Source organism: Balaenoptera musculus, chromosome 13 (assembly GCF_009873245.2).
Source record: "Balaenoptera musculus isolate JJ_BM4_2016_0621 chromosome 13, mBalMus1.pri.v3, whole genome shotgun sequence".
In the NCBI taxonomy this organism is placed as follows: Eukaryota; Metazoa; Chordata; class Mammalia; order Artiodactyla; family Balaenopteridae; genus Balaenoptera; species Balaenoptera musculus.
This window is the reverse complement of record NC_045797.1, coordinates 69165467-69193253: the sequence shown is the minus strand read 5'-3', so window position 1 is coordinate 69193253 and position 27787 is coordinate 69165467. Positions and strand designations below refer to the sequence as shown.

Here is a 27787-nt window from a genome sequence, read left to right as displayed (position 1 = left end):
GGAGGCCTTCGCTTAAAGGGGAATAGGAGAAGGGGGTGGTCAGTCCCCCCGAACGAGGACTGGGGCACATAGAGCAGAGCGCTGACCTCCGCAGCTATCAGCGACCCCTAGCCCTCCCCGGACCGACCGGCCCAGCGGACTAGCCTGGCAGACTAGGCCACGCCCCGGGCGAGGGCGTGACACGCTGGGAGGCGGGGCCACACGCACAAGTCTCGCGATCAGCCGAGAAGGACAGAGGGGGCGGAAAATGGCCCCTCGCAGGCTCGACAGTCCTTTGAGCGTGGTGCCCTGGGCTGCAGCCCTACTCCTCGTTCTGAGCGTGGAAAGGGCTTTGGCGCTACCCGAGGTACTGAAGCAAATTAAAGGTTGGGTTGAAACAGTTGCTTGCCGGCCCTCGGCTCTCCCCACTCCTCTGCCTCCGCGCAGGCCCGATTTCGTCCCTGGGGCCTCCCTAGACATAGCCCAGCCAGCTCCCACTCCCGAGTACTCACGCCGCTGTCTCCCAGCGCCTTCGCCTTGCCGACGTCCAAAGACCTAAATTTGACCTCCTTGCTCCTTAATCGTTGAATAACTTTAAGTCGTTTTTTCTACAAACGAGACCTCTGGCCATTCTGCAAGATTAACAGCGTACGAATGCCCTATATTGTGCGTTGGCAGGACTGTACTTTCTGTAATGCTTGATGAGTTCTTTGTGTACCTGCAGTCCTTTTATACCTGCCAAATCGGGGCTGGCAGATTGAGAAGTCATTGGAGAGGGCATAATATACATGTTCGAATAGTATTCTCAAAGATGAGGTCCTTCCCTGGACAAGATCTGGTACAGAAATTCTCTGGTGCGCTGTTTTGGCGCCTGGTTCCAAGGGGAAGAAATGCGTCTTCTAGTAAACCTGACATAAAGGTAGGACACTTCCATGCCCTGTGTTAGAGGAATTCTGGAGAGTGTACTGGCAGTTAACTTTTGATCCTTGTTTTTTTCTTGGCTTTCTTTCTGGAGTCCTGTTTTCTTTCTTCTGCAGATATGCATCCAGTGTCCAGGGAGTGTGCAAAATTTGTCAGAAGTGGCTCTTTATTGTAAGCAGACACCAGAGCTAATGCTGCACGCCCGCTGCTGCCTGAATTGGAAGGGCACCATCCTGGGGTGAGGGAGGAGAAGACATCCCTGGATACTGGAAAAGAGTTCCCAAACCAAATTCTTCAAGGCTTGCCTGATTGGCTTTTGAGATAAATATTCGTGCCTGTTTTGGAGGCATCTAAACCATGAGTCTCAGACTTTTAAATCTGTTATAGCATTTTTGGCTAAGTAAACAACCCTGTGGTTCTTCCTGGTTGAAATGCATAAAAGTCATAATTTTTAGCATTTTTTTAAGCTTGTTTCTTTTGTTTATTGTCAACTCTTTGGCTTATTTACTGTGTGTCTCCATGAAATGACTCCTTTGGCCTGAAGGACACTATGGAATATGGTTTGCTTCCCCTTCTCATTAATTCATGTTTGTCTTTCAGGAAAATTTCTCTTCTTGTCTCCTTATGCAGATTAGTCTCTGCATTGTTTTCCTCTTACACTCTTGAGAATCCACCTCTTCTTACGGCTTCAACCATTATGCAGGTGTCTCCCAAAACTAGATCTCTTAGTTTCCTTTGACCTCTCTCCAAGCTCCAGATACATGTGGGTACCTCTAGATTCCTGTTAAACATTTCCTCTTTCAGAGCACTCTCACTTCAGACTCAAAATGTCACATGTCTTGCTTCCATTCTTCTCTATCCCTCATCTGCCTAAATACTTCTTTATATTAAACTTTCTGAAAACCAATTTTTTTCCCTTATTACTCTCTGGCTTTAAAATTAGACTTATAATTGTCTGTTGCCCTAGGATAAAGTTCAAACCAGAAACTACCGTAGACTGGCCCAACCCACCTTTTCAACATTACTTTCAATTATTTGTCCACTCAAACCCTTCATGAGGGTCTGCCAGCAGCCAGACTCTCCTACCTCCAAAAGCATTCCACCTTTGTTTCTTTGTTCAAACCTCTCTCTTTACCTAAAATTGCCTTCCTCCACCAAATTAGAACATATCTGTCCTTTAATTCCAACATCTTTTGTGAATGTTCCCTACTACTAAAAACCAGAGTAGTATCTTTTTATTTTTTACTTCCTCTAATCCTTAGTGTCTGTACCACTCTAATTTTATATACGGTTCATATTGTAATTTAATGTTCATATTGTTTTTATTTTTGGTGATGGTCTTGTTCCCCTACTACATTGTAAGCCACTTGCAAGCTAAGATATTGAATGTTATTTTTAATTCTCTGAAATTTTGCAGTTAGTAGGCACTCAGTAAATATTTGTAGAATAAAGGAACAGACAGCAATAGATATTGAAGAAAAAATAGTGTGGCATGGACCTTAATATCCAGTAGTTTACATCCATCCAATCTGTGGTAGAAAATGCACTTGGAAAAAACTTTCATTTATGTGACTTGAATTTTTTTCCTATATGACGGCCTTTTGTGGATCTGAGAATCATAATATTACAATGTGAGTGAGTTTCACTAATCCTGACAAGAAACACATTTCTTTCAATATATGCACAGATGCATAGGTATAGTGATAAGAACAGTACTGTCCGGTGGAACTTTCTGTCACGATGAAAATGTTCTGTATCTGTACCTTCCAATACAGTAGCCACTAACCACCTTAGTGGTTACTGAACACTTGAAATGTGGCTAGTGCAAATGAGAGACTGAATTTTTTAAATTTAAATTAAGTAGCTGCATGTTGCTAGTGGTGACAATTGGACAATACAGGATTAAAACATCTACCAGAGTACCTAGGTTGTGGCCCCGACACAGCTGTGTTCAATTAATATTAGCTGATAAGGGGGTTGTATTAGCTTAACTTGGATGAAGGGGAGAGACACACAGTTTTGCTGATTACCTTATTTCCTCAGGCTGGATCTCCAGAACTGCTCTCTGAAGGACCCTGGTCCATACTTTCCTCAGGCACATACTGCTATCATCATGTAAGTCGTTAATTATCCTCCTTCCCAAAAGGTGATTATGGCAAAGGGTTGATGGGAAAGTCTTTGAGGATGGACTCCTAAAAGGATGTTTGAATATTGTCTACACTTGGACAACTCAGAATGAGAACTGGATTACCAGTCACACACATTCATGTGTGAATGGAAGTAAGGTGTTTTCCTAGAGCACAGTGCTAACAGTGTGTGCTTTGCAGAGACCTGCAGGCAAACCCCCTCCAGGGTGACTTGGCCAACACCTTCCATGGCTTTACCCAGCTCCAGACTCTGTGAGTAAGGGGTGTGGGGTGTGGGAGAGAACCAAAGAGAGGCAGTGATGTGAACTCAGCAACTTGAGGCTGCATATTATGACTGCCTGTGTTGTGTTCAGGATACTGCCACAAGATGTCAGCTGTCCTGGAGGTATTAATGCTTGGGATACTGTCACTTTTTATATAAACAACCAAACCTGCCAAGAACAAAGGAAGCTTTGCAACAGCACTGGGGACTCAGGTATGCTGTCTTACCTCCACCCGTCCAGAAACTGCCCTTCCTCCCTTGTATTCTCCGATTTAGATCAGAAAGACAGTAAAGTTGCTTAAGTGCCTTTTGTTTGGGTTTCTGAAGCTTTAACCCCTCGGAAAGAAAAGGTCTTAACCTTTTGTTAATATTTTTAAAATAACTTATGATGATGATGATGATGACAATGTTCTGATTATCTGTAATCTTTCCGCTCTACCTTTGACCTAGAAATAGTTGAGAGAATCTAAGTTGAAGGAGATATTTGGGAAACATACCTAATGAAATCCAGTGATGTTCTCTGTTTTTCTCTGGCTCCCAGAAATGTGTCCTGAGAATGGATCTTGTGCACCTGGTGGTCCAGGTCTCTTGCAGTGTGTTTGTGCTGAAGGCTTCCATGGCTACAAGTGTATGCGCCAGGTGAGGAATTAGGTCTTCTAATTAGGGATAAGAGAAATGCATAGAGTAAGTACCTCTCTGAAAGAAGAGCCATAAAACCAGGAGCTGATGCAAATCACCTAGAGAAGGAAACTATAAGAGAATTGCCCTGGGTGAGGGGACAGGTATGCTAGGAAAGAACTGGGTGTTAGGTTGTAAGCCCTTAGTGTAACCCTGTGTGAAGTTTTTTCGGTCTGTTATTCACAGGGCTCCTTCTCACTGCTCATGTTCTTTGGGATTCTGGGATCCACCACATTATCCATCTCCATCCTCCTTTGGGGGACTCAACGCCGAAAAGCCAAGGCTTCATGAACCACATAGGTCTTCCTGCTGACTAAAGATCATCCCCATCTTAGTCCAGCCAGGGAGATTTGCTTCCTAGACATCATTGGTCAGCGGATCCTCCCTCCCAAGGCAGAGGCCGCCGTCGGAAGGAGGATGGAAATTTGCACAACCCTGCGTATTGTAGACCCAGTCCAGGAGTGGACTAGTACCGGCTCCCATTTGTGCTGTTGACCGTAATAAAGTTTTTGTTTTTTTCTTCTTCGTCTCTTGGTTAGCGTGGGAAAGGCTACCTTGGGAGAGCTGGTTTTCTCAGGTATCCCATCGCTTCGCGCAGGGTAGAGGAGGTGACCCAACCCTGTCGCTGCCCTGGCCCCGCCCCTCACGTTCCTGGCCCCGCCCCTCACGCCGCCAGCTGCCCGCGCCGCCGCAGTTTGCCGCCGCCCAGAGTGCCTGGGCTCCTGCGCGGTCCACGCCGCCCTTGATCCAGACACCGGCGCGGCTAGCCACGTGGACCGATTCCGGGCGCGCCGTACTCACGTGGTTCTAGCATCCGCTGGGGCTTGCTGCGTTTCCCGCTACTCTGTAATCACCCCGGCCTCTGAGCTCCGTTCCCATGGCGGCCCTGGTGTTGGAGGACGGGTCGGTCCTGCGGGGCCAGCCCTTTGGGGCCGCTGTGTCGACTGCCGGGGAAGTGGGTAAGCAAGTCCGGGCTGGCTGCCGACCTCATCCCACTCTCTGCTGCCCCTCTCTGCCCAGCCTGCCCTGCCCAGACCCCGCCATTTCCCCGCCTGCACACCCGCTCCCCCGCCATTCCCCAGCCCGACCCCTTTTATCCCTGACGGTCAGGGCAGCCTCCACTGGGGCATTCCCGTCGCTCGGGGCAGTGCTCCGAAGAGTGCCCTGCCTGAGCCCCAGCTCTGCCTCTTTCTTGCAGTGTTTCAAACCGGTATGGTCGGCTACCCCGAGGCCCTCACTGACCCTTCCTACAAAGCACAGATCTTAGTGCTGACATATCCTCTGATTGGTAACTACGGCATCCCTCCAGATGAAGTGGATGAGTTCGGGCTCAGCAAGGTAGCCACATCCAATGCTTTCACTACATTCCTTTTCAAATCAGTAATTGTTAACTGTTAGTGAAGGCACTGACATTCCGCTAGGCATTCTGGAGAAAGCAGGTACACACTAAAGTGATAAGACAGGCACTCTGCAGGGTTTGTTAGGTAACACCTTGAGAAGCACCGAGTGCTGGAGACGAAGGTGAAGAGTCTGGGCTCTAGTAAGGAACCAGTGAAAATTTTTTAGCAGCAGAGTGATGTGATGGGAGCAGTGCTTTAAGAGTGCATAAATTAATGGGAAAGAGACTGGAAACTAGGGTTACACCCTTCTCAGTGATGGCGGGTCACAGTTCACCTACCAAACCAATGAAGTTGATTATCATCTTCTAAACCTGCTTTCCTTACCTTGCCTCATTCTTTACCACTTTTCAGTAGAGTTCTTACCTGTAGATATGAAACTCAGTTTCCTTCTCAGTGAGGTTTCTCCTATTCCTCCTCGTCTGGAATTTGGAAACTAAGTTGCCCTCTGAGAGTTCAAGTAATAAAAAAAAAAATCAACACAAGTTAATTGTAGAGTAGCCATAGCCTCCAGCGTAGGATTCCTCAAAACTCACTTTGTCCTAATTCTAGGGTTACTGAGCCTTTAATTCTTAATATGCTTTCCCAATCACCCTGACACTTAGAAAAGGAAACTCTAGGAAAGAGACATGCTTGGTATTCCTGGAAGAACCATCCCTCATCACATAAATTCACTGCATTCTGTATAAATTCACTGCATTCTAGTTTATAATGCACTATCTTGGTTAATTGACGTAAGTCTTCAACTTTGTCAACTCTAGATACGATGTCAAAGTTGAGTTTATACCCTTGCAAAATTGAGGCCCTGACAGAACCAAGGTGAGTAAGGCCTCCTGGAGCCACCAGCCCACCACGGATGCTTTTGTAGCACATATGCTGTAAATGCACTTGTCCATGTGCAGACACCTAGCCATGGAGGGTTCTGCCAAACTAGCCTTCAGATTACGTTCATCTTTCTTCAAACCTTCCACCACTAAGCAGATGTAGTTTAAATATGCCACTTTCTCCCAGATAAACAATCTGTTTCTCTACTTAGTTATTATAAGCTTATCTATCGAGTAGCAAATTTACATTACCTTTTTTTTTTAATTTATTTTTTTAAATTTATTTTCGGCTGTGTTGGGTCTTCGTTGTTGCATGCGGGCTTTCTCTAGTTGCAGCAAGCGGGGGCTACTCTTCATTGCGGTGCACAGGCTTCTCATTGTGGTGGCTTCTCTTGTTGCAGAGCACGGGCTCTAGGCCGTCGGGCTTCTGTAGTTGTGGCTCACGGGCTTAGTTGCTCTGCGGCATGAGGGATCTTCCCAGACCAGGGATCGAACCCTTGTCCCCTGCATTGGTAGGCAGATTCTTAACCACTGCGCCACCAGGGAAGCCGTACATTACCTTTTTTTTTAATGATAATCCCTTACGAAGTGGGGGTGGGTGGTGGTGGTATAATGCCTAGTATTGCACCCTGAACCTTTGTTTTTATTTAGTAAGGTATTGTGCCCTTGCCTATTCTACACTGTTTTTATCACACCCTGTGATTATGATCTTGTATTATCTACCTTACTTTGTTAATTTTCTGGTTCCCTAGGTAGCAAATTCACATTCTGAACACAGGACCTTGTCTTTTTTTATGCTCATGCTCCTCCCCCAGCATCTATTCTAATGCCTGGCACCAAGTGGGCCCTCAGTAAACGCTGACTACTGTCATGTGTCAGGTACCTTGCTCTTGAGTTCATAGTTCTCTGATGAAGACATCTGGACACATTTGTAATACAATGGAAATAGCAAGTCAAGTAGAAACAAAGTGAACTTAGGTGAGCTCTAAGGAGGAGACAGAAGCTGCAGTGGGTGAGAATGGGGGTGACTTCATGGAAAAGGGGATAGAAGAAAAGGAAGGGAAAAGGAAAATGTCGTTTCAATGACTAATCAGGCACCCCAGGCCCATGTGTTCAGTGTTTCATGCAGGTGACAGCATTGCTGATAAAAGGCAAAAGCACGAGGTGCTTGGCATGTTAAAGGAATGACAGGTCATTCAGTGTGGCTGAAGTACAGGGTCCATGGCCCTACAGGGAGGTGTGTGGCCCTGAGCTTCTCACACTCTCCTCCTCCCATCGACAGTGGTTTGAATCCTCGGGGATCCACGTGGCAGGACTGGTGGTAGGAGAGTGCTGCCCCACACCCAGCCACTGGAGTGCCAGCCGTACCCTGCATGAGTGGCTGCAGCAGCATGGCATACCTGGCCTACAAGGTATGGTGCAAGCACAGGGGTGTCTGAGTGGAGCACAGATACCCAGATGGAAAGAATCAAGGACTCTGTGGGCTCTTGGGACTTGAGTCCAAGATTGTGATACAGTGTACCTGATCCGAAAGCTTTAGACTGGAGGCTGGAGCTGGGGGAAGGAACTGAGCTCTCACTCAGATGGAAAATTTCAAACCTGCAAAAGGAGAGAATAGGATAATGAATCCCCAGCTTCATCAACTCAGGGCTAAACTTATTTCATCACCACTACTACAACTCCCAGATTATTTTGAAGCAAATCTCAGACATAATATCATTTCATCCACAGATAGTTCAATAGCTATGAAAAAAAAATCCTTGTAAAAACATGATCACAGTAACATTACCGTAACCTTTAAAAAATTAACAGTAATTCCTTAATATCAAATATACAAGGAATGTTTAAAATTTCTCCAATTTTCTGATTTTTTAAAAACTGTTTGTTTATTTGAATCTGGGTCTACACAAGGACTGTACATTGCATTTGGTTGATAATCTTTACTCTATGGGCCTTGTAACCTATTTGACACAAACAGTTGATTTTCCTTTAGCGTACCCCACAGTCTGCATTTTATTGATTACATTCCTGTATTGTCATTTAGCGTGTTCTTTTGTCCCTTGGTATTATTTTCTGTAAACAGATCTGGAGTGGTGGTTCAATTCAGATGTGATATTTGAGGGCAAGAGTACTTCATGGTAGGGTACTTCCAGCAGGATAGCCCGGGATTTTTGATGCCCATAGAACAGCTGTGTGTGACTCAGGCTCTGGAATGGAAGTCTAACGTCATGCGTGACTGCGTTGGGGGAGTGATCTCTCAGAGTCTGCTGTTTGGGCAGGAGTGGACACTCGGGAGCTGACTAAGAAGTTGCGAGAGCAAGGGTCTCTGCTGGGAAAGCTGGTCCAGGATGGGACGGAGCCTTCAACCCTGCCCTTCTTGGACCCCAATGCCCGTGCCCTGGTGCCAGAGGTCTCCATTAAGGTACAGAGGTAGAGTGGGAGAGTATTCCAGACTAAGCACAGTAGTTATAGTCTGCCCATACTCGGGGGTGAACACTTGAGGGAGAACCAGAAGAGGCCTCCAAGGTAGGGGTTGGTGTGCGCATATTATACCTACTAATCACAGCTGTCAACCGTCGCCCTTTATTCCTCAGGTTCCACGGGTATTCAATTCAGGGGGTACCCCTCGGATCCTTGCTTTGGACTGTGGCCTCAAGTATAATCAGATCCGATGCTTGTGCCAGCGTGGGGCAGAGGTCACTGTGGTACCTTGGGACCACGCATTAGACAGTCAGGGTGAGTAGCTTAGGTCTGTACAAGGTCACAGACAAACAGCATGGGTGGAAGATCTGGCCCTTGGTCCAGTTGCTGAAAGTCAAAATGAGCTGCAGGGAAGAAGGTGGCGATAAGGGTTTTTGCTCTAGTGGTGTTTCTCTCTAGTTGGACCACGGGTTTTGACATCATCTTTTCTGCCCACTCCAGAGTATGAGGGTCTCTTTCTGAGTAATGGCCCTGGTGACCCCGCCTCCTATCCCAGCGTGGTATCCACACTGAGCCGTGTCTTATCTGAACCGAACCCCCGACCTGTCTTTGGGATCTGCCTGGGACACCAGCTGTTGGCCTTAGCCATTGGGGCCAAGACTTACAAGATGAGGTGGGACTTGTGGGGAGAGGAAGTGCCCACACCACTGACATGAGGTGTGGGGAGTCTTGGGAATGGGAGTAGAGTTGGTGTTTATTAGTGTTGAAATAGGAGTGGGGGTTGGTGAGAATTGTGAGATCAGCAAGAGCTGGGTTTGGTACAGTAGTGAAGGGAGGGTGAAAGGGGCCTGTGACTCAGTACGTTTCCATCTCCAGGTATGGGAACCGAGGCCATAACCAGCCATGCTTGCTGGTGGGCTCTGGGCGCTGCTTTCTAACATCCCAGAACCATGGGTTTGCTGTGGAAACAGACTCACTGCCAGCAAGCTGGCTTCCTCTTTTCACCAACGCCAATGATCACTCCAATGAAGGCATTGTACATGAGAGCCTGCCCTTCTTCAGGTGAGCCTGGGTGGTTCTGGCATGATGACTGGATCTGTACAGCTTTGAAGCCCACTGGGACTTGAAGATCAAAAAGTAAACCGCAGCAGTGGCCCCCGTCATCTTTCCCACTACCTACCTCCAAGGCTGCCGATGATGATGGCAATTTTCGTGATCCGCTCTCTTCAACAGTGTCCAGTTTCACCCAGAGCACCAGGCTGGCCCTTCAGATATGGAACTTCTTTTTGATATTTTTCTGGACACTGTGAAAGAAGCCACCACCAGTAACCCTGGGGGCCAGACAGGTAAGCACTCGAGTAGAACTGGGTTGTGGATCTAAGAATGGGCTCCAGGAGAGGCATAAGATGGACCTGTCTCGGGAAACTGATAGGTGTTTGGGAGGTTAGGCGGGAGGGGTGGGAAGGCAGTCAGGCCAAGATGATTCATTTATGCTTCTTCTATTCAAAGGAACCCAGAATCACAAGTCCTGGCTTCTGGTCCTGCCTCTGCCACTCGTTAGAGGCATGACTTGTTCTTGATTCTTCTGTAAAGTGAGGGGTTAATCTAGATGACCTCTCGGGTCTCATTCAGCTCTAACATTCTGTGACTTTCTTTGCCTCCATAGTTCGAGAGCGGCTGGCTGAGCGCCTCTCTCTCCCTGGGATTCCCACCCCAGGCTCTGGGCTTCCACCACCACGAAAGGTTCTGATTCTGGGCTCAGGGGGCCTCTCCATTGGCCAAGCCGGAGAGTTTGACTACTCAGGCTCCCAGGTAAAGCACGTGCGTCCCTGACCCTCTGGGTGTGTGGCCCTCAGGAGCAGATAGGGCTGAGGCATGAACATTAGTTGTAGGGAGGAAGTGACCCAGGAGATCTGGGGAACATGCAGAAAGGTGAGGTGGTGAGGAACAGAAGTGGGTTTTTAGGGACTGAGAGTCCAGGGAGGGGAGAAGAGGAAGAGAAATACTGGTCTAAGACTGAAAATCTTGCTTCTGCATTCGAGGCCGATATGCCCTTTTTGTCCCCCTAGGCGATCAAGGCCCTGAAGGAGGAAAACATCCAGACGTTGCTGATCAACCCCAACATTGCCACCGTGCAGACCTCCCAGGGGCTGGCTGACAAGGTCTATTTCCTCCCAATAACACCTCACTACGTAACCCAGGTATGACTCGGGTGAGGCTAGGCTGAGGAGGGGACCCACGTGGGCAGGGGGATCCTGTGTCACTCTGGGTTTTTCCAAATTCTTTGATCCACTCCCTAACCCCAGGGTCTTAATGCCTATTATTCCTCTCTCCTCTCTCAGGTGATACGTAATGAGCGCCCAGATGGCGTGTTACTGACTTTTGGGGGCCAAACAGCTCTGAACTGTGGTGTGGAGCTGACCAAGGCTGGGGTGCTCGCTCGGTATGGGGTCCGGGTCCTGGGCACACCTGTGGAGACCATTGAGCTGACTGAGGATCGGCGCGCCTTCGCCTCCAGGATGGCCGAGATCGGAGAGCACGTGGCCCCCAGTGAGGCAGCAAACTCTCTTGAGCAGGTTTGAGGCACGGTTGGGGTAGACGGGTGTCGTTTCCTTGACACCGTATTCTCTCCGGGTCCAGGAGCCCTCTGCACGGCACGCGGTCAAGGCTTGATCCCATTTGTTTGTCTCTGCTCATTGCAGGCCCAGGCAGCTGCCGAGAGACTGGGGTACCCCGTGCTGGTGCGTGCAGCCTTTGCCCTGGGGGGCCTGGGCTCTGGCTTTGCCTCTAACAAAGAGGAGCTCTCTGCTCTCGTGGCCCCAGCTTTTGCCCATACCAGCCAAGTGCTGGTAGACAAGTCCCTGAAAGGATGGAAGGAGATTGAGTATGAGGTGGTGAGAGACACCTATGGCAACTGTGTCACGGTGAGTGACGGAGGAGGGGCGTAGCGTCAGGCAGTATGAGTTCTTGTAAGAGCTGGGGTCCGGCTGACATCTTTGAGAGTTCGATGTCCCTCAGACCCAGGATGGGTGCGTCTCCAGAGGCAACAGGACCCTGGGATGCAGCCTCCTACCTCTCCTGACTCCCTTTGGCAGTGACCACTCTGGGACTCTCCCTTCACAGGTGTGTAACATGGAGAACCTAGATCCACTGGGCATCCACACTGGGGAGTCCATAGTGGTGGCTCCAAGCCAGACGCTGAATGACAGGGAGTACCAGCTGCTGCGGCAGACGGCCATCAAGGTGACTCAGCACCTTGGAATTGTTGGGGAGTGCAACGTGCAGTATGCCTTGAATCCTGAGTCTGAGCAGGTGAGACTCTAGGCCGTGGAGCTGATACTGTAGCTGTTGGACCGCCTTCCATAATTTTGGGGCCTCTAGGCCAAGAGGCCCTTTAACCCTACAGACCCTGGAGTAGAAGCTGGGATTATCTTCGGTAGGTTTGGGCCTTGGGTTGGAGGATGCTGCTTTATTTTCCTGCCTTTCGGAGACCTTTCCTAGGCAGACCTTCTAGGCCAGTTATCTGGTAACTCTTTCTCTGTTCTCTGTCTTTGCAGTATTACATCATTGAAGTGAATGCCAGGCTCTCTCGCAGCTCCGCCCTGGCCAGTAAGGCCACAGGCTATCCACTGGCCTATGTGGCAGCCAAGCTGGCTTTGGGCATCTCTCTACCTGAACTCAGGTACAAGAGTTGGGGAGAGATCAGGGAGGAAAGGCGGTGGGGAGCTAAAAAAAACATTATGGGACAGGGAACATGGAAAGGACATTGGCTGGATGTGTGGGATGGAGAGAACTATTTGGAAGCTCACCATTTACATCTCCTACTCTGTCCTTCTGGCACCCTCACCTGATGGCTCCCAGGAACTCGGTGACAGGGGGAACAGCAGCCTTTGAACCCAGTCTGGATTATTGTGTGGTGAAGATTCCTCGCTGGGACCTCAGCAAGTTCCTCCGCGTCAGCACAAAGATTGGGAGCTGCATGAAGAGTGTCGGTGAGAGACACATCCCAAGAGACCCCTCCCCAGATCACCTCATGGGGTCCCACATGTCCCAAGAATCTAGAATGTCATAGAGTCAGTTCCCTGGCATGATCTTTCAGCTCCTATATGAGCAGCTTCTTGGGAACACGGTTTCTCAGAACTAATAGGGATATTTCCAACTAAGATAGCAGTCCTCCTCAGGGGCAGGGATCAAAGGCATCTGGAAATCTGTCAGAATACACATGCTACCTCCACTCCCCAGATGGCATGTCAAAAATCTTGGGATGGGGTGATAGCCATCGGACTATCTCATTTCTCTCATGTTACAAATGAGTAAGTAGGTGCCCACAGAAGGAAAGTGTGTGCCTGAGTAAAGGGCGGAGCCAAGAACTGAAAACTAGATCCGTTGCTAGTTGCATATGTTCCTCTGTTTACGTTGCCTGTCATGGGTGAGACCAGTTCCATGAAACTCCACCCACGGCATTTCATGGCATTTTGCCCATGGCCTCGTCACTAGGCTGTTATTACCAGTGACAGTTTGTTCTCCATGCTCGTTTAAATACTGATTGCTTCAGGGAAACGATGACTGCTGTTTTCCTATGAACACTTCTAAGGCCAAGTCAACGCAGTGGCAGCCATGCTGAGCGTATCTCCTTCTCTGGGCACTTCCTGCCATGGTCACTAAATGAAATGTTTTTTAATACAATGTCTAAGATCGGAGCAGGACATCAGACACCTTTGCATAAAAACAGGGACACTTAGTAATGAATAATAAATGGGCATGATGGTCAGCCTCCAAGCAGTGGAGAGCATGCTGGGATTGAGTTAGTATGCTTCCTTATACTGACCCTTTAAATTGCCTTAGTTTGTCCTGCAAAGCATTTCCATTAAAACAAGCATGTGCGTGTACCAAAGTGCCACTAGCTAAGGATAATAGCATTTTACTGTGCTCCAAATTTCCATTAAGACAATAGTAGCCTTTAAACACGTAAGTCTAAGCTCAGATACGATTTCAGAACTTTTAGAAATCTTACAAGACTGCCAAGATGTTCCTTCTGGAGATGAATTTCTGTTATGTAAAAATTATAATAAACGTGGGAATGAAGCCATAAATTGTGGCTAAAAGAAGTGGATTGAAAATAGGACAATCAAAAATTGATTCCTAGATGAGACATTTAATTTTAAGTATCTTACATCTATTTGAGTGTTCTTGGAGTGTGATCTTCCATGGTAACTTTTTGTAACTTTTATTATACAAGTAAGATACATGAATCATTGAGAAATTAGAAAAGATAGTTTAACCAAAGAAGAGTAATCACCTGTAATCTTGTCATACAGCGATTAATTTGGGGATATATATGATTCCAGGATTTTTCTAGGCTTGCATGTATGAGTGCATTGGGTTTCTCTTTTACCCAAGATAAAAACTTTTATAATATAACCACATTACAAAGGAATTGAACAAAATCACTCATCCACTTACTTAACATTACTGGTACCATCTTGGCGTTTTTAAAATTTTTTTAAAGAAACAAATATTAGGATTGTAAACAGAAAAATACATTTGGTAAGGAATATTTGAAGACCCTAGGGTAAATTGTCAGAGGACATGAACAAAACTTTATAGAACAGGAAATCAATAAGCAGGGCTGGGGGGTGGGGGAAGTTCCCTCTTATTAGTAGTTAGAAATCTAGTTAAAATGAGATAATTATTTTTGCTTATTAGCAAAACTTGTTTTAAATGATTATACACACTTCTTAGAAGATTGGTTAAATTTATACTTTGTATTGTAAAGTGCAAACTTCTATAAAGCCACTAATACTTATCAAGGGCCAGAAGATTTATCTTACCTATTGCCCATGCACTTCTGGAAAGGTATCCTAAGAAGATAACCTAAAGCACGGAAAACATCACAGCCTCACTTAGAATGATGAACACATCAAAGCTAAATGTCTTACAGTAAGTGAGCAGTTACATTATGGTAAATCATATAGGAGTTAAACTGCTGGTAATAAAGTGACATAGAATGTGGGAACAAGCTTACCATGAGGGAAAAAGCAGGATAGAAGCTGTATGTCTACTATGATCATGTATAAAACATATTTGAAAAAAGTCCAGGAGGAAGTACTCTAAAGTGATAGTTGTAAATGTGATTAGCTCTGGATGGATTCGTGGAGTAATGGGATCATCTTCCTGTTATCCAGACTTTTTAAAAGTTTTAAAGGATGAGCCAGATCCCAGATGGTGTCATCACAATATGAATAAAGCAAACCAAATAACTGGATAACCCATCAGGGATGGGGCCTCTGTGGTAAAACTGCAACATGTTCCAGTATCCACATGCCCATTTTAGGCATTTTAGTTTCACTTCACTAATAAACACAAAACATGAAAATGGTAGGAAGAAGAGGTGCAAGTGTAAGATTCTCAATGAAACACCATAAATCCCACCACTGTGGGACTTGACTGTAAACTACAGACATTCTGGGGATTTCCCTGGCCGTCCAGCGTCCAGGGGTTAAGACTCCAAGCTTCCACTGCAGGGGGTGTGGGTTCGATCCCTGGTTGGGCAACTAAGATCCTGCATGCCACAAGCTGAGGCCAAAAAAAAAAAAAAAAAACTACAGACATTCTGGGCAGCATGCCCCCAGCTGCCTCTGCCCTCTGGCCCTCAGTCCTCACATGGTATCCCTCCAGGTGAGGTCATGGGCATTGGGCGTTCTTTTGAGGAGGCCTTCCAGAAGGCTCTGCGCATGGTGGATGAGAACTGCGTGGGCTTTGATCACACAGTCAAGCCCGTCAGTGATATGGTAAGTGGCTCCCCTTCCCCTGGCAGTACCCTCAGAACAGACCCTGCTTCTCTCTGTCCCCAGCCCCTGAGCTTGTTACCAGTAATACTAGCACCAGTCACTTGTGGACCTTTGCTGTGTTTTCACTTTGCTGAGAATTCAGTGATTTCATTTCTCATTTTTCATTATTGTGAGGACGTATCACTAGATTTGTTTCTACAGATGAGGAAACGGAGGCTTAGCTTGTCTGCCCTCTCCCCGTTAGGAGTTGGAGACTCCAACAGACAAGCGCATCTTTGTGGTGGCAGCTGCCCTGTGGGCTGGCTACTCGGTGGATCGCCTGTATGAACTTACTCGCATCGACCGCTGGTTCTTGCACCGAATGAAGCGGATCGTAGCACACACCCAGCTGCTGGAGCAACACCGTGGACAGTCTTTGCCCCTACACCTGCTGCAGCAGGCCAAGCGCCTCGGCTTCTCAGACAAGCAGATTGCCCTCGCAGTTCTCAGGTCAGGGATGGCGGGGAGGGCCTCGGGCTGAGAAGTGTGGGGCAGAGAACCTTCGTACCAGTGAGGGGCCCTCAGAGGGGAGGGTGTGGGGAGCTTTGGAGGCCTCTGACCTTCGTCCCTGGGAATTTTCCTCTCTGATCCCTGCCTGGGATCTCCGCCCTCTACTTGGTCCATACCCCACTCCCAGGGCCTATGTTTCTGACCCTTCTTCTTTAGCACAGAGCTGGCTGTTCGCAAGCTGCGTCAGGAACTGGGGATCTGCCCAGCGGTGAAGCAGATTGACACAGTTGCAGCTGAATGGCCAGCCCAGACAAATTACTTGTACCTGACCTACTGGGGCACCACCCATGACCTCAGCTTTCGAACGCCTCATGTCCTGGTCCTGGGCTCTGGCGTCTACCGTATCGGCTCCAGCGTCGAGTTTGACTGGTGTGCTGTGGGCTGTATCCAGCAGCTCCGAAAGGTCCAAGAGCTAGTCTTTCACGTGGTTTTTTCTGCTGTTCTAATCAGCCTTGGCAGCTGCCTTCCACCCGCACTCAATCCTGGCACTTTCTAGTCATTGCTGCACCTTACATCTATCACAGGGCTTTGGGTTGGGGGGGGTCCCCTTAGGCCATCCTGTACCTCACATGTGGTTCCTCTCCAGAACTCTGTATCTGCTTTTCCGATACCTTCGTTGCTGGTCTTACTTCCCTCCCAAGGCAGCCGTCCTGTACAGCAATTTCAGAGACAGCTGAGGCGGTACTCTCTGAAGTACTGCTTTGGCTTTACTTTCTCGGTGCTCTTCTTCCCACCTAATTGCTGAATGTCATTCCCCTCGCTGTCTCAGATGGGGTATAAAACCATCATGGTGAACTACAACCCAGAAACAGTCAGCACCGACTATGACATGTGTGACCGACTCTACTTCGATGAGATCTCTTTTGAGGTGAGACGGATGAAGGCTGCCTGTTAGCCTGGGAGGCCAGTCAAGTAGGAGTGGCTGACGGACCCAAGACTGTTTGGAACTTGTGGGGTTTGAGGGGAAGTGGGTGAAGGATGAAGAGCAGTGAGCAAGAAGGCTCAGACCCCTGACCCTGTCTGCTACCGACACCTGTTTCTCCTCCTGCACCGTAGGTGGTGATGGACATCTATGAGCTAGAGAACCCTGAAGGCGTGATCCTGTCCATGGGCGGGCAGCTGCCCAACAACATGGCCATGGCTTTGCATCGGCAACAGTGCCGGGTGCTGGGCACCTCCCCTGAAGCCATCGACTCAGCTGAGAACCGTTTTAAGTTCTCCCGGCTCCTGGACACCATTGGTATCAGCCAGCCTCAGTGGAGGGAGCTTAGTGACCTAGAGGTGGGCTGGGGCCTGGTGGGGGGCTGGAGGCTGGATGATGTCACGGGTGAGTGTGAGCAACCCAGCTAAGCTCCCTTTGCCCTTAGTCTGCTCGCCAGTTCTGCCAGACCGTGGGGTACCCCTGTGTCGTGCGCCCCTCCTATGTGCTAAGTGGTGCTGCTATGAATGTGGCTTACACCGATGGGGACCTGGAGCGCTTCCTGAGCAGTGCGGCAGCTGTCTCCAAGGAGCACCCCGTGGTCATCTCCAAGTTCATCCAGGAGGCCAAGGTGGGAGGCTGCAGACAAGTCTCGGCAGGCAGGCTCCCAGCCTCGGAGGCGACTCCCCTCTCTGGTCCTACAGAAGTCTGTAGGCACAGTGGGCTGGGTAGGATGGGTTGTGCCAGGGCTCTTAAAGGAAGGGAAGCTTCCTGCGGGGGCAAGTGGGAGAAGAAAATGGCCCTTGCTCTACATCACATTGCCCTGCACGCCGCCCGCCCCCCACCCCCCCCCCCCAACTAGGAGATTGATGTGGACGCTGTGGCCTGTGATGGTGTGGTGGCAGCGATCGCCATCTCCGAGCACGTGGAGAACGCAGGTGTGCATTCAGGTGATGCCACGCTGGTGACCCCGCCGCAGGACATCACTGCCAAAACCCTGGAGCGGATCAAAGCCATCGTGCACGCTGTGGGCCAGGAGCTGCAGGTCACAGGACCCTTCAATCTGCAGCTCATTGCCAAGGTAGTAAGAGGGGGCTAAAGGCAGGGACCAGAGGTCCGTGGTGCCTCCTTGTTCTGTGCTGGCCCTGGTGCCAGGGAGCCCTCACTGGAGGAGGAAAGCTGGAGGGGCAGGGTCACAGCTCAAGCCCACAGTATTGTCAGGGTTTGTAGCAGTCACCCTGCCCCCTGTCCCGGGTTGATGACCCACAGAATGATGAGTGAGGGGAAGAGCCAAGGTCACTGGGGTGGTGTCACAAGTCCACCTGTGGAAGGCCCGACCAATCCCTCTCTGCCCAGGACGACCAGCTGAAAGTCATTGAATGCAACGTGCGTGTCTCTCGCTCCTTCCCCTTCGTCTCCAAGACACTGGGTGTGGACCTAGTAGCCTTGGCCACACGGGTCATCATGGGGGAAGAAGTGGAGCCTGTGGGGCTCATGACTGGCTCTGGAGTCGTGGGAGTAAAGGTAAGGAGGATTGAAGCCCGAGGTTAGCAGTCAGCGGGGAGGCGAATAGCGGAGGGAGTTCATCTCCTGCGCAAGCTGTGTGTCAGTCGACGTATAAACCGAGCACCTCCTGTGGGCAAGGCCTTCCTGGGCCGTCAGGGCAATAAGATGGTCTTTGTCCCTTAGGAGCTTCCCCTCTAGTGATGGGAGGCAAGAGAAGTCGGGTCCAAAAACAGCTTGTTTCTAGAACAGTGTGTGATAAACCTGCATAGTAGAGATAAAAACAAAACGCTAAAGGAGGTGCAACTTCCAGAGAGGGTGGTGACCCTCAAGAAGGCTCAAGAAAAGAAGTGGCATTTGGAATGAGCCTTGGAGGACGGTCAGGATGTGACATTTGAGATTGGCCGAGCTTGTTGAGGAAGTGTTCCAAGGCCAGGGAGTAGCCTCGTGGAGACCGAGGGGAGCCGAGCATGTTTGGGAAGCAGCTGATGATTGGTGGGTTCACGTGGAGCAGCACAGGGAAGGCTCACCCCGCTGCCTGGAGGAGGCCAAGAGAGGGGATTGAGGCCACCCCACTGGTGCAGGATATGGGCCCCTCACGCCTGGGCCTCACTCACCTCCTGCTCTCTCAGGTGCCCCAGTTCTCGTTCTCCCGCCTGGCGGGTGCTGACGTGGTGCTGGGTGTGGAGATGACCAGTACCGGGGAAGTGGCTGGCTTTGGGGAGAGCCGCTGTGAGGCCTACCTCAAGGCCATGCTAAGCACTGGCTTTAAGATCCCCAAGAAGAACATCTTGCTGACCATTGGCAGCTATAAGGTACAGAATCCGGGGGGTGCCTGAAGATGGGGGGACAGATGGCCTTGGCTCCCTGGGCCAGGGCTGACCTTGAAGTGGAAGACGGGGGAAACACAGCCTCATCCTCCTTCTCGGTTCAGAACAAAAGTGAGCTGCTCCCAACTGTGCGACTGCTGGAGAGCCTGGGCTACAGCCTCTATGCCAGCCTGGGCACTGCTGACTTCTATACAGAGCACGGTGTCAAGGTATGGGCTGCTCCCGCCCTACCCCACGCTGCCCGCTCTCCAAGGGTGTGAGAGCACCCAGGAATTCTCTCCCTGTTCCCCTGCTTCTCTTGTCATTGTACAAGTTATATATTCCATGTAGAGCAGTAGAACGTACAGAGAAGCAAAGAGAAAAAAAGAATTCCCTCATGATCTCCCCACCATTGTTAACATTTTGGCATGTTTCCTTCCAGAATTTTATCTTTCTGTGTGATGTGTGGGCTCATACCACAGAGTCCTTGGTAACCATAGTGTAGATACCTTTCTTGTCAAGAAAAATGCTTTGCCTGTAGCAAAGAGGGGTAGCCTGGTCTCCGTCCTCCTCATGGGCTCCTGGGCCGCCTCTCCTCCCTTCAGCTTGGCCTTCCTGGCCCCTGCCAGGCTCAAGTTGGCCCCGACCTTGTCTCTGGGCCACAGGTAACGGCTGTGGACTGGCACTTTGAAGAAGCGGTCGATGGAGAGAGTCCACCACAGCGAAGCATCCTGGAGCAGCTCGCTGAGAAAAACTTCGAGCTAGTGATTAACCTGTCCATGCGCGGGGCCGGGGGCCGGCGTCTCTCTTCCTTCGTCACCAAGGGCTACCGCACCCGGCGCCTGGCCGCTGACTTCTCCGTGCCCCTCATCATCGATATCAAGTGCACCAAACTGTTTGTGGAGGTAACTGACACCTGGGTGCCGGGAAGGGGGCGGCCAGTGTCAGTGGGGGAGGAGGGAGAAGTGAGCGTGCCCTGGGGCTGGGAAACCTCAGTACGAAACAGCCATGCTAGTAATCAAGCTTTGTGGCTGCAGAGAGAGAAGGTGGGTATAGAGAGGCAGAAGCCTGCTTTATGGGAAAACCCAATCCCTATCTGCACCTCCCAGGCTGCCCTTAAGTCAAAGCTGACCGTGGTTTCCACCTTGCAGGCCCTAGGACAGATTGGGCCAGCCCCTCCTTTGAAGGTGCATGTTGACTGCATGACCTCCCAGAAGCTCGTGCGGCTACCTGGTAAGTGCATCTCTTGAGAGAACCTGGCTTCTGGACACTGGTAGAAGCTGGCATGGACCCTGGGTGCAGCAAAGGATGGCCGTGGGGCCCACTCACCTGGAGTGTACAGAGTGGGGAGGGCCCAGAATCTTCCTCACTCTAAGCTCTTTTATTCCTCCGTCCACGATGCCCTTGACGAACCTCACCACCTCTCACTCGTATCAGTCGCTGCTTATCTTCCTGCCACCCCAGTTCACCTCCTTGATGCCCTTCGTGTCTCGGAATCTTCCTCTAATCTGCTGCCTCCGTGTTCTCCCAGGATTGATTGATGTCCACGTGCACCTGCGGGAACCAGGGGGGACACACAAGGAGGACTTTGCCTCAGGCACAGCGGCTGCCCTGGCCGGGGGCATCACCATGGTGTGTGCCATGCCTAATACCCGGCCCCCCATCATCGATGCCCCTGCTCTGGCCCTGGCACAGAAGGTGAGCCCTTGTTCTCCTGCTTCCTGGTGACCCACATGCCCCCACCAACCTCCCCCACCTCCCTGAACCCTGCTCCCTCTGCCCCTCCCCGGGGGCCCAGGCCACGCATGGGTGCCAAGCTGGCACCGGTGCTGAGGGGCCTAATCTCAAATGTACCCTCTCCAGCTGGCAGAGGCCGGCGCCCGCTGTGACTATGCCTTATTCCTCGGAGCTTCGTCGGAAAACGCAGGGACCCTGGGTGCTGTGGCTGGGTCTGCTGCAGGGCTGAAGCTCTACCTCAACGAGACCTTCTCTGAGCTGCGGCTGGACAGTGTGGCCCAGTGGATGGAGGTAGGGGTGGGCAGGTGAGAGGAGGCAGCCAACCAGTACCTCCTGGCCTGAGGGCCCTGCACAGTGGGCTGGCAGCAGCGAGAGTCAGGAGCTCCGTGAGGGCTTGGGCTCTGCACTGTCCCAGAATGTTCTTCCTGCCCCCAGCACTTCGAGACGTGGCCGTCCCACCTCCCCATTGTGGCCCACGCAGAGCGGCAGAGTGTCGCCGCCGTCCTCATGGTGGCCCAGCTGACCCAGCGCTCGGTACACATCTGTCACGTGGCGCGGAAGGAAGAGGTGAGAGCCCAGCAGAGGTGCCCCTGTTGCTTTCCCAGTAACTCCAGGTGATCAGGGTAGTCCTTGGGGGCAGGAGGGGGGCAGGGGACGAGCAGGGGAGCCTGGAGCCCGTACCCAGCACCTCTGCCCCATGACTTTCCGAGAGGGGAGGTTGGCTGCGGGGACTTTGCAGGGTGGGGCCTGGAGGGAGGCCTCCTCGAGGTCTCCCTGCTCTCCCCCAGATCCTGCTGATTAAAGCCGCAAAGGCACGGGGGCTGCCGGTGACGTGTGAGGTGGCGCCCCACCATCTGTTCCTGAGCCGCGATGACCTGGAGCGCCTGGGGCCCGGGAAGGGGGAGGTTCGGCCTGAGCTTGGCTCCCGGCAGGACGTGGAAGCCCTATGGGAGAACATGGCCGTCATCGACTGCTTTGCCTCCGACCATGGTGAGAGGGCCCAGGCCGAACCCCCTCTGCCCAGGCGGGCTCGTGCCCCATCCTCATGGGCAAGGACCTTGGGCTCCATGAAGATTGGGCCTTGATCTGGGTAGGATCCCAGCCTCTAATACAGTTCCTGGTCTGTCATAGGTGCTTGATAAATATTTACTGAAAGAACGAATGAGCAAATGAGGAAACTGTAAATGAGAGAATGTGGGTGAAAGGTGTGGGCGCGCAAAGATGACAGCAGTGCCAGTTTCCCTACCTTCTGATTCCCAGAAAAAACTAGCATCGGGGTTGGTAGTGAGGCACCATCCTGGTGGCGTGCGTGACCTCTCGTGGGTGGAGGCGATTGGTCCCGGGGGTCATGCTCTCTTCTCCCAGCCCCCCACGCCGTGGAGGAGAAGTGTGGGCCCCAGCCACCCCCCGGCTTCCCGGGGCTGGAGACCATGCTGCCCTTGCTGCTGACGGCAGTGAGCGAGGGCCGGCTCAGCCTGGATGACCTGCTGCAGCGGCTGCACCACAACCCGCGGCGCATCTTCCACCTGCCCCCCCAGGAGGACACCTACGTGGAGGTGTGGGGATGAGGGCCGGGGGGCAGGGGCTCTCCAGCCCTGGGAGCTGTTCCACGCTGCAGCCCGTGCCCGGCATAACCCGTGACTCTGGCAGGTGGATCTGGAGCACGAATGGACCGTCCCCAACCACATGCCCTTCTCCAAGGCCCACTGGACACCCTTTGAAGGGCAGAAGGTGAAAGGCACCGTCCGCCGTGTGGTCCTGCGAGGAGAGGTTGCCTATATTGATGGGCAGGTATGTGTGTGGCCCATGCCCGGACCGGTCGTGACCCGCTCGTGCTATTCTCCCCCCGCCCCCCAGCACATCTCTGTGGTCCCACTACCCGTTCAGCTGTCCTGGGTGTGGGTGGGTGCAGGTCCCCAGGGCATTTTTTTCTTCTCACTGGCTTCCACCCCTTTAGGACCCCGGTCTGGCTCACTTGCCCGCCCCTGCCTTCTGTCCGCAGGTGCTGGTGCCGCCGGGCTATGGACAGGATGTACGCAAGTGGCCGCAGGGGGCTGTTCCCCAGCTCACGCCCTCGGCCCCCGCCGCCAGTGAGCTAACCACGGTATCCGTGCTGCTTTGGGCTGGGGCGGGGCTGGGGGTGGGGGGTACAGTCAGGGGCAAGGCTAACAGCATAAACATTTTCATTGGTGGTTCGGGGCGGTGGAACGTTCGTCACTTAACACTTAAGATCCTCACCACCTGCCTACCCCCTCTACTGCAAAACACAGAATTAACTCTCAGTTTAGGAGTCTTCCCACAGGAAACACAAACCCATTATTAACCCAACCAGAGAGACGTCTCAGAGAGGCCAGTGGGCCCGCGCCTCTTGAGGGCAGCCCAGTGGGAGGGGGGGCTGAGGGGACATGATGGAGGTAGGATCCTGGCAGACGGGGAGCAGTTTGGCTTTTCTTGAGGGACTGAATTAATTCGAGGAGGGTCGGGTCAGTGCGCAGTGTTGTCTCTCCAGACCCCGGAGAGGCCCCGCCGGGGCGTCGCAGCGCTTCCCGATGGCCGCTTCCACCTGCCGCCCCGAACCCACCGAGCCTCTGACCCAGGTTTGCCAGGTAAGAGGAGGGTCCTGCGACGTGGAGGGTGGGGCCACCTGGACTTAGAGACGTGTCGGGGTGGGCTCCTCTCCCCCGCGGTGTCCCCGGTGGGCTGAGGCTGGGGGCTCTGTGGCCTAGGAACTGTCCCAGCACCCCCCAGCACCTCACCTCTGTCCACTTACCTTGTCCTTCCTGCTGCCCTCTGACCTGCTGTGCCCCCCTTTGCCTAAATCAGCCCGCCCAGCATGAGGGAGGCATCCCACGGCATCTTCTCACAGGCCCTTTTTTGTTGTGGGCAGCTGTGTTCCTCCGCCTGGGAGCTGGGATCCCATGGGGCAGCAGAGCGTGGGGTAAATCCAGGTTGCCGGTTGGTGTGAGCCTGGCCGTTCCCCCTGCCTAGGATCCTTCTGCCAACTGGGAGGGTCCCGGGAGGGCACCGCTGATCACACACAACAGCCCCTGTGGGAAGTCACGTGTCCGTGCCCAGAGCTGCCAGTCTCTCCTGCCCTCACCTAACCTGCTTTAGCTGCTGTGGTGTGAGTTGGTTTAACACAGACACTGTGATCCGGAGTCCTGGGGAAGCGGGGGCTCTTCACACACCTCAGCCGCGGGCTTACGTCTGTCCTGTTGCCCTCTTTGTAGCTGAGGAGCCAAAGGAGAAGACCTCCCGGAAGGCAGCTGAGCCAGGTGAGAGCCTCCCCGGCCCACGCGCTCCCTCTGGGGACCTCTCTGATCTGGCCTGGGTAGGAGGAGCCCTCTGACCAGCCTCTTCTGCCCCGTCCCTCCCTCTGCAGAGCTCATGGGGGCCCTTGATGGTACCTGCTACCCTCCGCCACCAGCACCTAGACAGGCGTCGCCCCAGAACCTGGGGACCCCTGGCCTGCTGCACCCCCAGACCTCACCCCTGCTGCACTCATTAGTGGGCCAACATATCCTGTCTGTCCAGCAGTTCACCAAGGATCAGGTGCCTGGGGGAGGGAGGAGGGCGATACCCAGAGCTTAGAGGATCTGGACAGCCGGGGCTAGGACCTCTGGGGGCCACCGCCTTTCCAGCTGACTTGGGATCTTTCCTAGATGTCTCACCTGTTCAATGTGGCACACACGCTGCGCATGATGGTGCAGAAGGAGCGGAGCCTCGACATTCTCAAGGTCAGGGTCAGGGCTGTGGGCTGGGGATCCAGGCCCGTGTCAGCAGGGCTGTGCAGTGGCCAGAGGGCTCTCCCTCCCCTGCCATAGGTCCCCTCGTATGAGTCCACACCCTCCATAGGTAAGCCCTACTCTGGGAGGACCTGCTTCTCTAGGCCGCCCCCATGTTTGCCCTCCTCTGGTCAGTATTCAGCTGACTTGCGAGGCCCTGAGCACCAGCACACAGGCCCGCTAATCTGGTCACTTGGTTGGTGCTGATGTATTCGTGGGAGAGAAGTCTAGGGTATTTCCTTCTCTCCCAGAGAATGAATGTCTCGTTCAGACTCTTAACAATGGCTTTCTGGAGGCAGACCTTTAGCTCAGAGTGACACTACGGTGGAAATGTCAAGGCTACAACAGGTCATGGGAAGGTTTGGGGGAAAGGGTTCTAGCACCCCTCTGCGTAAGTTGGGGAGGCAGGCGTCAGCCCACGCGCTCCCCAAGATGAACACGTGTGTGCACACATGACTCCCGCCTCCCCCAGGGGAAGGTGATGGCCTCCATGTTCTATGAGGTGAGCACGCGGACCAGCAGCTCCTTTGCAGCAGCCATGGCCCGGCTGGGGGGCGCCGTGCTCAGCTTCTCAGAAGCCACGTCCTCCGTCCAGAAGGGTGAATCCCTGGCTGACTCGGTGCAGACCATGAGCTGCTACGCCGACGTCGTGGTGCTGCGGCACCCCCAGCCCGGCGCAGTGGAGGTGAGGCCGGCCTGTGTGCCGGGGCAGGACTGATTTGGCTGGACCCAGGGACACAAGGGCCCTCCTGCCCACACTTCCTGTGACTGCCGGTCTCAGTCGGGCCAGATGGGTGCGGGGACGCAGGAGGAGTGGGACTGCGGCAGGGAGTGGGGGTCCCTGAGACGCAGAAGACAGGATTCTCCTTCCTTGTCCCCATGTTCACAGCTGGCAGCCAAGCACTGCCGGAGGCCAGTGATCAACGCCGGGGATGGGGTCGGAGAGCATCCCACCCAGGCCTTGCTGGACATCTTCACCATCCGGGAGGAGCTTGGGACGGTCAACGGCATGACGGTGAGGGTGGTGGCAGGGGTCGGAGGCCTGCCTGGTGTTGGTCTGGAGAGGGGGACAGTTGGGAGGTGGTTTCTGCATTTCAGGGCATGTTGCCTGCATTCTGAGGCCTACATTCTGGTCCTGAGGCCGAGAGCTTTAAAATGGGGGTGGGGGTGTGCTCAGTCTGGGGGCCCTCTTGGTGACCGGCTTCCTCCCCAGATCACAATGGTTGGGGACCTGAAGCACGGACGCACGGTGCATTCACTGGCCTGCCTGCTCACCCAGTATCGCGTCAGCCTGCGCTACGTGGCGCCTCCCAGCCTGCGCATGCCCCCCAACGTGCGGGCTTTCGTGGCGTCCCGCGGCACCAAGCAGGTCAGGCCCTGGGAGCCCGTGGGGGACCTGGGTTGGGCGGTCAGCGCCGGCACCACATTCACCCTGGCCGGGCCTCACCCTCCAGGAGGAATTTGAGAGCATTGAGGAGGCGCTGCCCGACACTGACGTGCTCTACATGACTCGCATCCAGAAGGAGCGCTTCGGCTCTACCCAGGAGTATGAAGCTGTGAGCACGAGGGTTGAGGAGAAGCCAGGGCCGGAGCTGCTGGGCATCCAGGGAGGCTGGCAGCCAGGGAGGCTGGGTCCCTTGCTTGCGATAACTGAGTGCAAGGACCGGGGGGGTGGAACCCAGGCTTGTGGGCTCATAGCCACGCCTGCCCGGAGGTGCTAACGGGGCCCCCCTCTGCTTCGCAGTGCTTTGGCCAGTTCATCCTCACTCCCCACATCATGACCCGGGCCAAGAAGAAGATGGTGGTGATGCACCCAATGCCCCGAGTCAATGAGATAAGGTGACGTGGCATCAAGATTGAGGATACGCTTGGGGGCGGGGGTCTGGCTCTGGGAGTGCACTCAGTCCTGCTCAGGCTGTCTTGGGCCACATGGTAGCTCTTCCTTCTCTTGCAGCGTGGAGGTGGACTCGGACCCCCGAGCAGCATACTTCCGGCAGGCGGAGAATGGCATGTACATCCGCATGGCTCTGCTAGCCACCGTGCTCGGCCGCTTCTAGGGCCCGACTCCTCAGCCTCTTCTCAGGCCCAGCTGCTGGGCATGGAATCCGGTGCCCTCCACGGAGGCAGCACACTTAGTAGATGCTCTGGGGCATCCAGATAGGTCATGTGCTCATACGCACACACACGTGGACCACGCTTCAGACGCTGGACTGGACTGGAGCTGTCTAGCATGGGGGCGGGGCCTCAGATGCTGGGGCCCGCTCGGCCCCGTCTCCCTTATTGCACCTGAAATCTCTACTGTTACTTTTCCACTGACTTAGTAAAACAGCTGAGCTGCCTCTGGTTCTTGCTTCCTTGCATGTATCCTGGCTTCAGCAGAGGATGTTAAGTGTAATAGGCAGAGCTTTCTTCTAGAAAACGAGAATAGTTTCCCAAATACGAGAGCAGCCTTGCCGGGCAGGCTCACGTTCTGGCCAGGGGGGCAGCCAGTCCCCCGTTTTCAGAGTGGTGGCTCTTTGGGGTTCTGGGCAGGAACGCGCCATTCTGTTGGTGCTCTCTGCGGCCTGCGCTACACTGATACGTGTCCAGCCCTCCTTCCTCAATCCAGGTGCGTGAGTCGTGGGGAAGGGAGGGCTGAGCATCTGCGTCCTGCTAGTGGTGTTCGCTATCCCATAGGCCTTTCCTCTCCTCTGGGTAGTCCTCTCCTCAGTGGCTGAGGTGGCCACTGCATCCTCAAAACCTCGCTTGGAGTTCTCCAGCTGCCCTTACTGGGAGGAGCCCCTCCTACCTGCTCTCCCTGGGAGACTGCCTCACTGGATTTTTCAGCCTGGACTAGGGTAAGGGGGGCTGAGGAGCACTTTCGCTTGGGAACCCTGGGCTAGGGGGCTGAGGTGGAGTAGCTCAGGTACCTTTGCAGGTTAGGGCTTCTGTGGATCATTCAAAGTGTGTGAGCTATTCCATTTCATGAACTTTAGCGGCGTTAAATTTCTGGATCCAGCAGGCTAACTTACACCCTCTGGGTACAAAGCACCATGTGCAGTGGGAGTATAAGGATGAACAAGGTA

General features: G+C 52.7%; 2 protein-coding genes across 8 annotated transcripts; both read left to right on the top strand.

Annotated features, from left to right (window-relative positions):
• The first annotated feature begins 201 nt into the window (after positions 1 to 201).
• ATRAID (all-trans retinoic acid induced differentiation factor) lies at positions 202 to 4509 on the top strand. The gene is made up of 8 exons (XM_036872615.1): positions 202 to 346; positions 704 to 898; positions 1017 to 1138; positions 2944 to 3015; positions 3228 to 3299; positions 3401 to 3522; positions 3851 to 3948; positions 4174 to 4509. The coding sequence occupies exons 1-8, from the start codon at positions 248 to 250 to the stop codon at positions 4276 to 4278; spliced, it is 885 nt and encodes a 294-aa protein (XP_036728510.1). The 5' UTR covers positions 202 to 247; the 3' UTR covers positions 4279 to 4509.
• A 163-nt stretch (positions 4510 to 4672) lies between these two features.
• On the top strand, positions 4673 to 27061 carry CAD (carbamoyl-phosphate synthetase 2, aspartate transcarbamylase, and dihydroorotase). 7 transcript variants are annotated; one of them, XM_036872611.1, is made up of 45 exons: positions 4678 to 4946; positions 5186 to 5325; positions 7491 to 7620; positions 8488 to 8630; positions 8803 to 8944; positions 9131 to 9302; positions 9506 to 9691; positions 9863 to 9975; positions 10296 to 10441; positions 10699 to 10830; positions 10972 to 11205; positions 11332 to 11553; positions 11753 to 11941; positions 12187 to 12311; positions 12491 to 12621; positions 15308 to 15420; positions 15665 to 15909; positions 16126 to 16372; positions 16739 to 16837; positions 17026 to 17250; positions 17337 to 17519; positions 17751 to 17969; positions 18245 to 18412; positions 19024 to 19206; positions 19326 to 19430; positions 19866 to 20105; positions 20352 to 20433; positions 20732 to 20898; positions 21064 to 21228; positions 21373 to 21504; positions 21726 to 21927; positions 22303 to 22493; positions 22588 to 22728; positions 22940 to 23041; positions 23447 to 23543; positions 23825 to 23875; positions 24168 to 24212; positions 24320 to 24489; positions 24600 to 24674; positions 25318 to 25407; positions 25612 to 25737; positions 25936 to 26091; positions 26177 to 26278; positions 26467 to 26561; positions 26677 to 27061. In XM_036872611.1, the coding sequence occupies exons 1-45, from the start codon at positions 4865 to 4867 to the stop codon at positions 26777 to 26779; spliced, it is 6606 nt and encodes a 2201-aa protein (XP_036728506.1). In that variant the 5' UTR covers positions 4678 to 4864; the 3' UTR covers positions 26780 to 27061. The 7 variants fall into 7 exon arrangements, 6 of the variants coding, with proteins under 6 accessions (XP_036728507.1, XP_036728508.1, XP_036728509.1 ...); XM_036872608.1 differs by having other exon boundaries at positions 4679 to 4946; positions 25195 to 25407; XM_036872610.1 differs by lacking the exon at positions 23825 to 23875 and having other exon boundaries at positions 4675 to 4946; positions 25195 to 25407.
• The last annotated feature ends 726 nt before the right edge of the window (positions 27062 to 27787 follow it).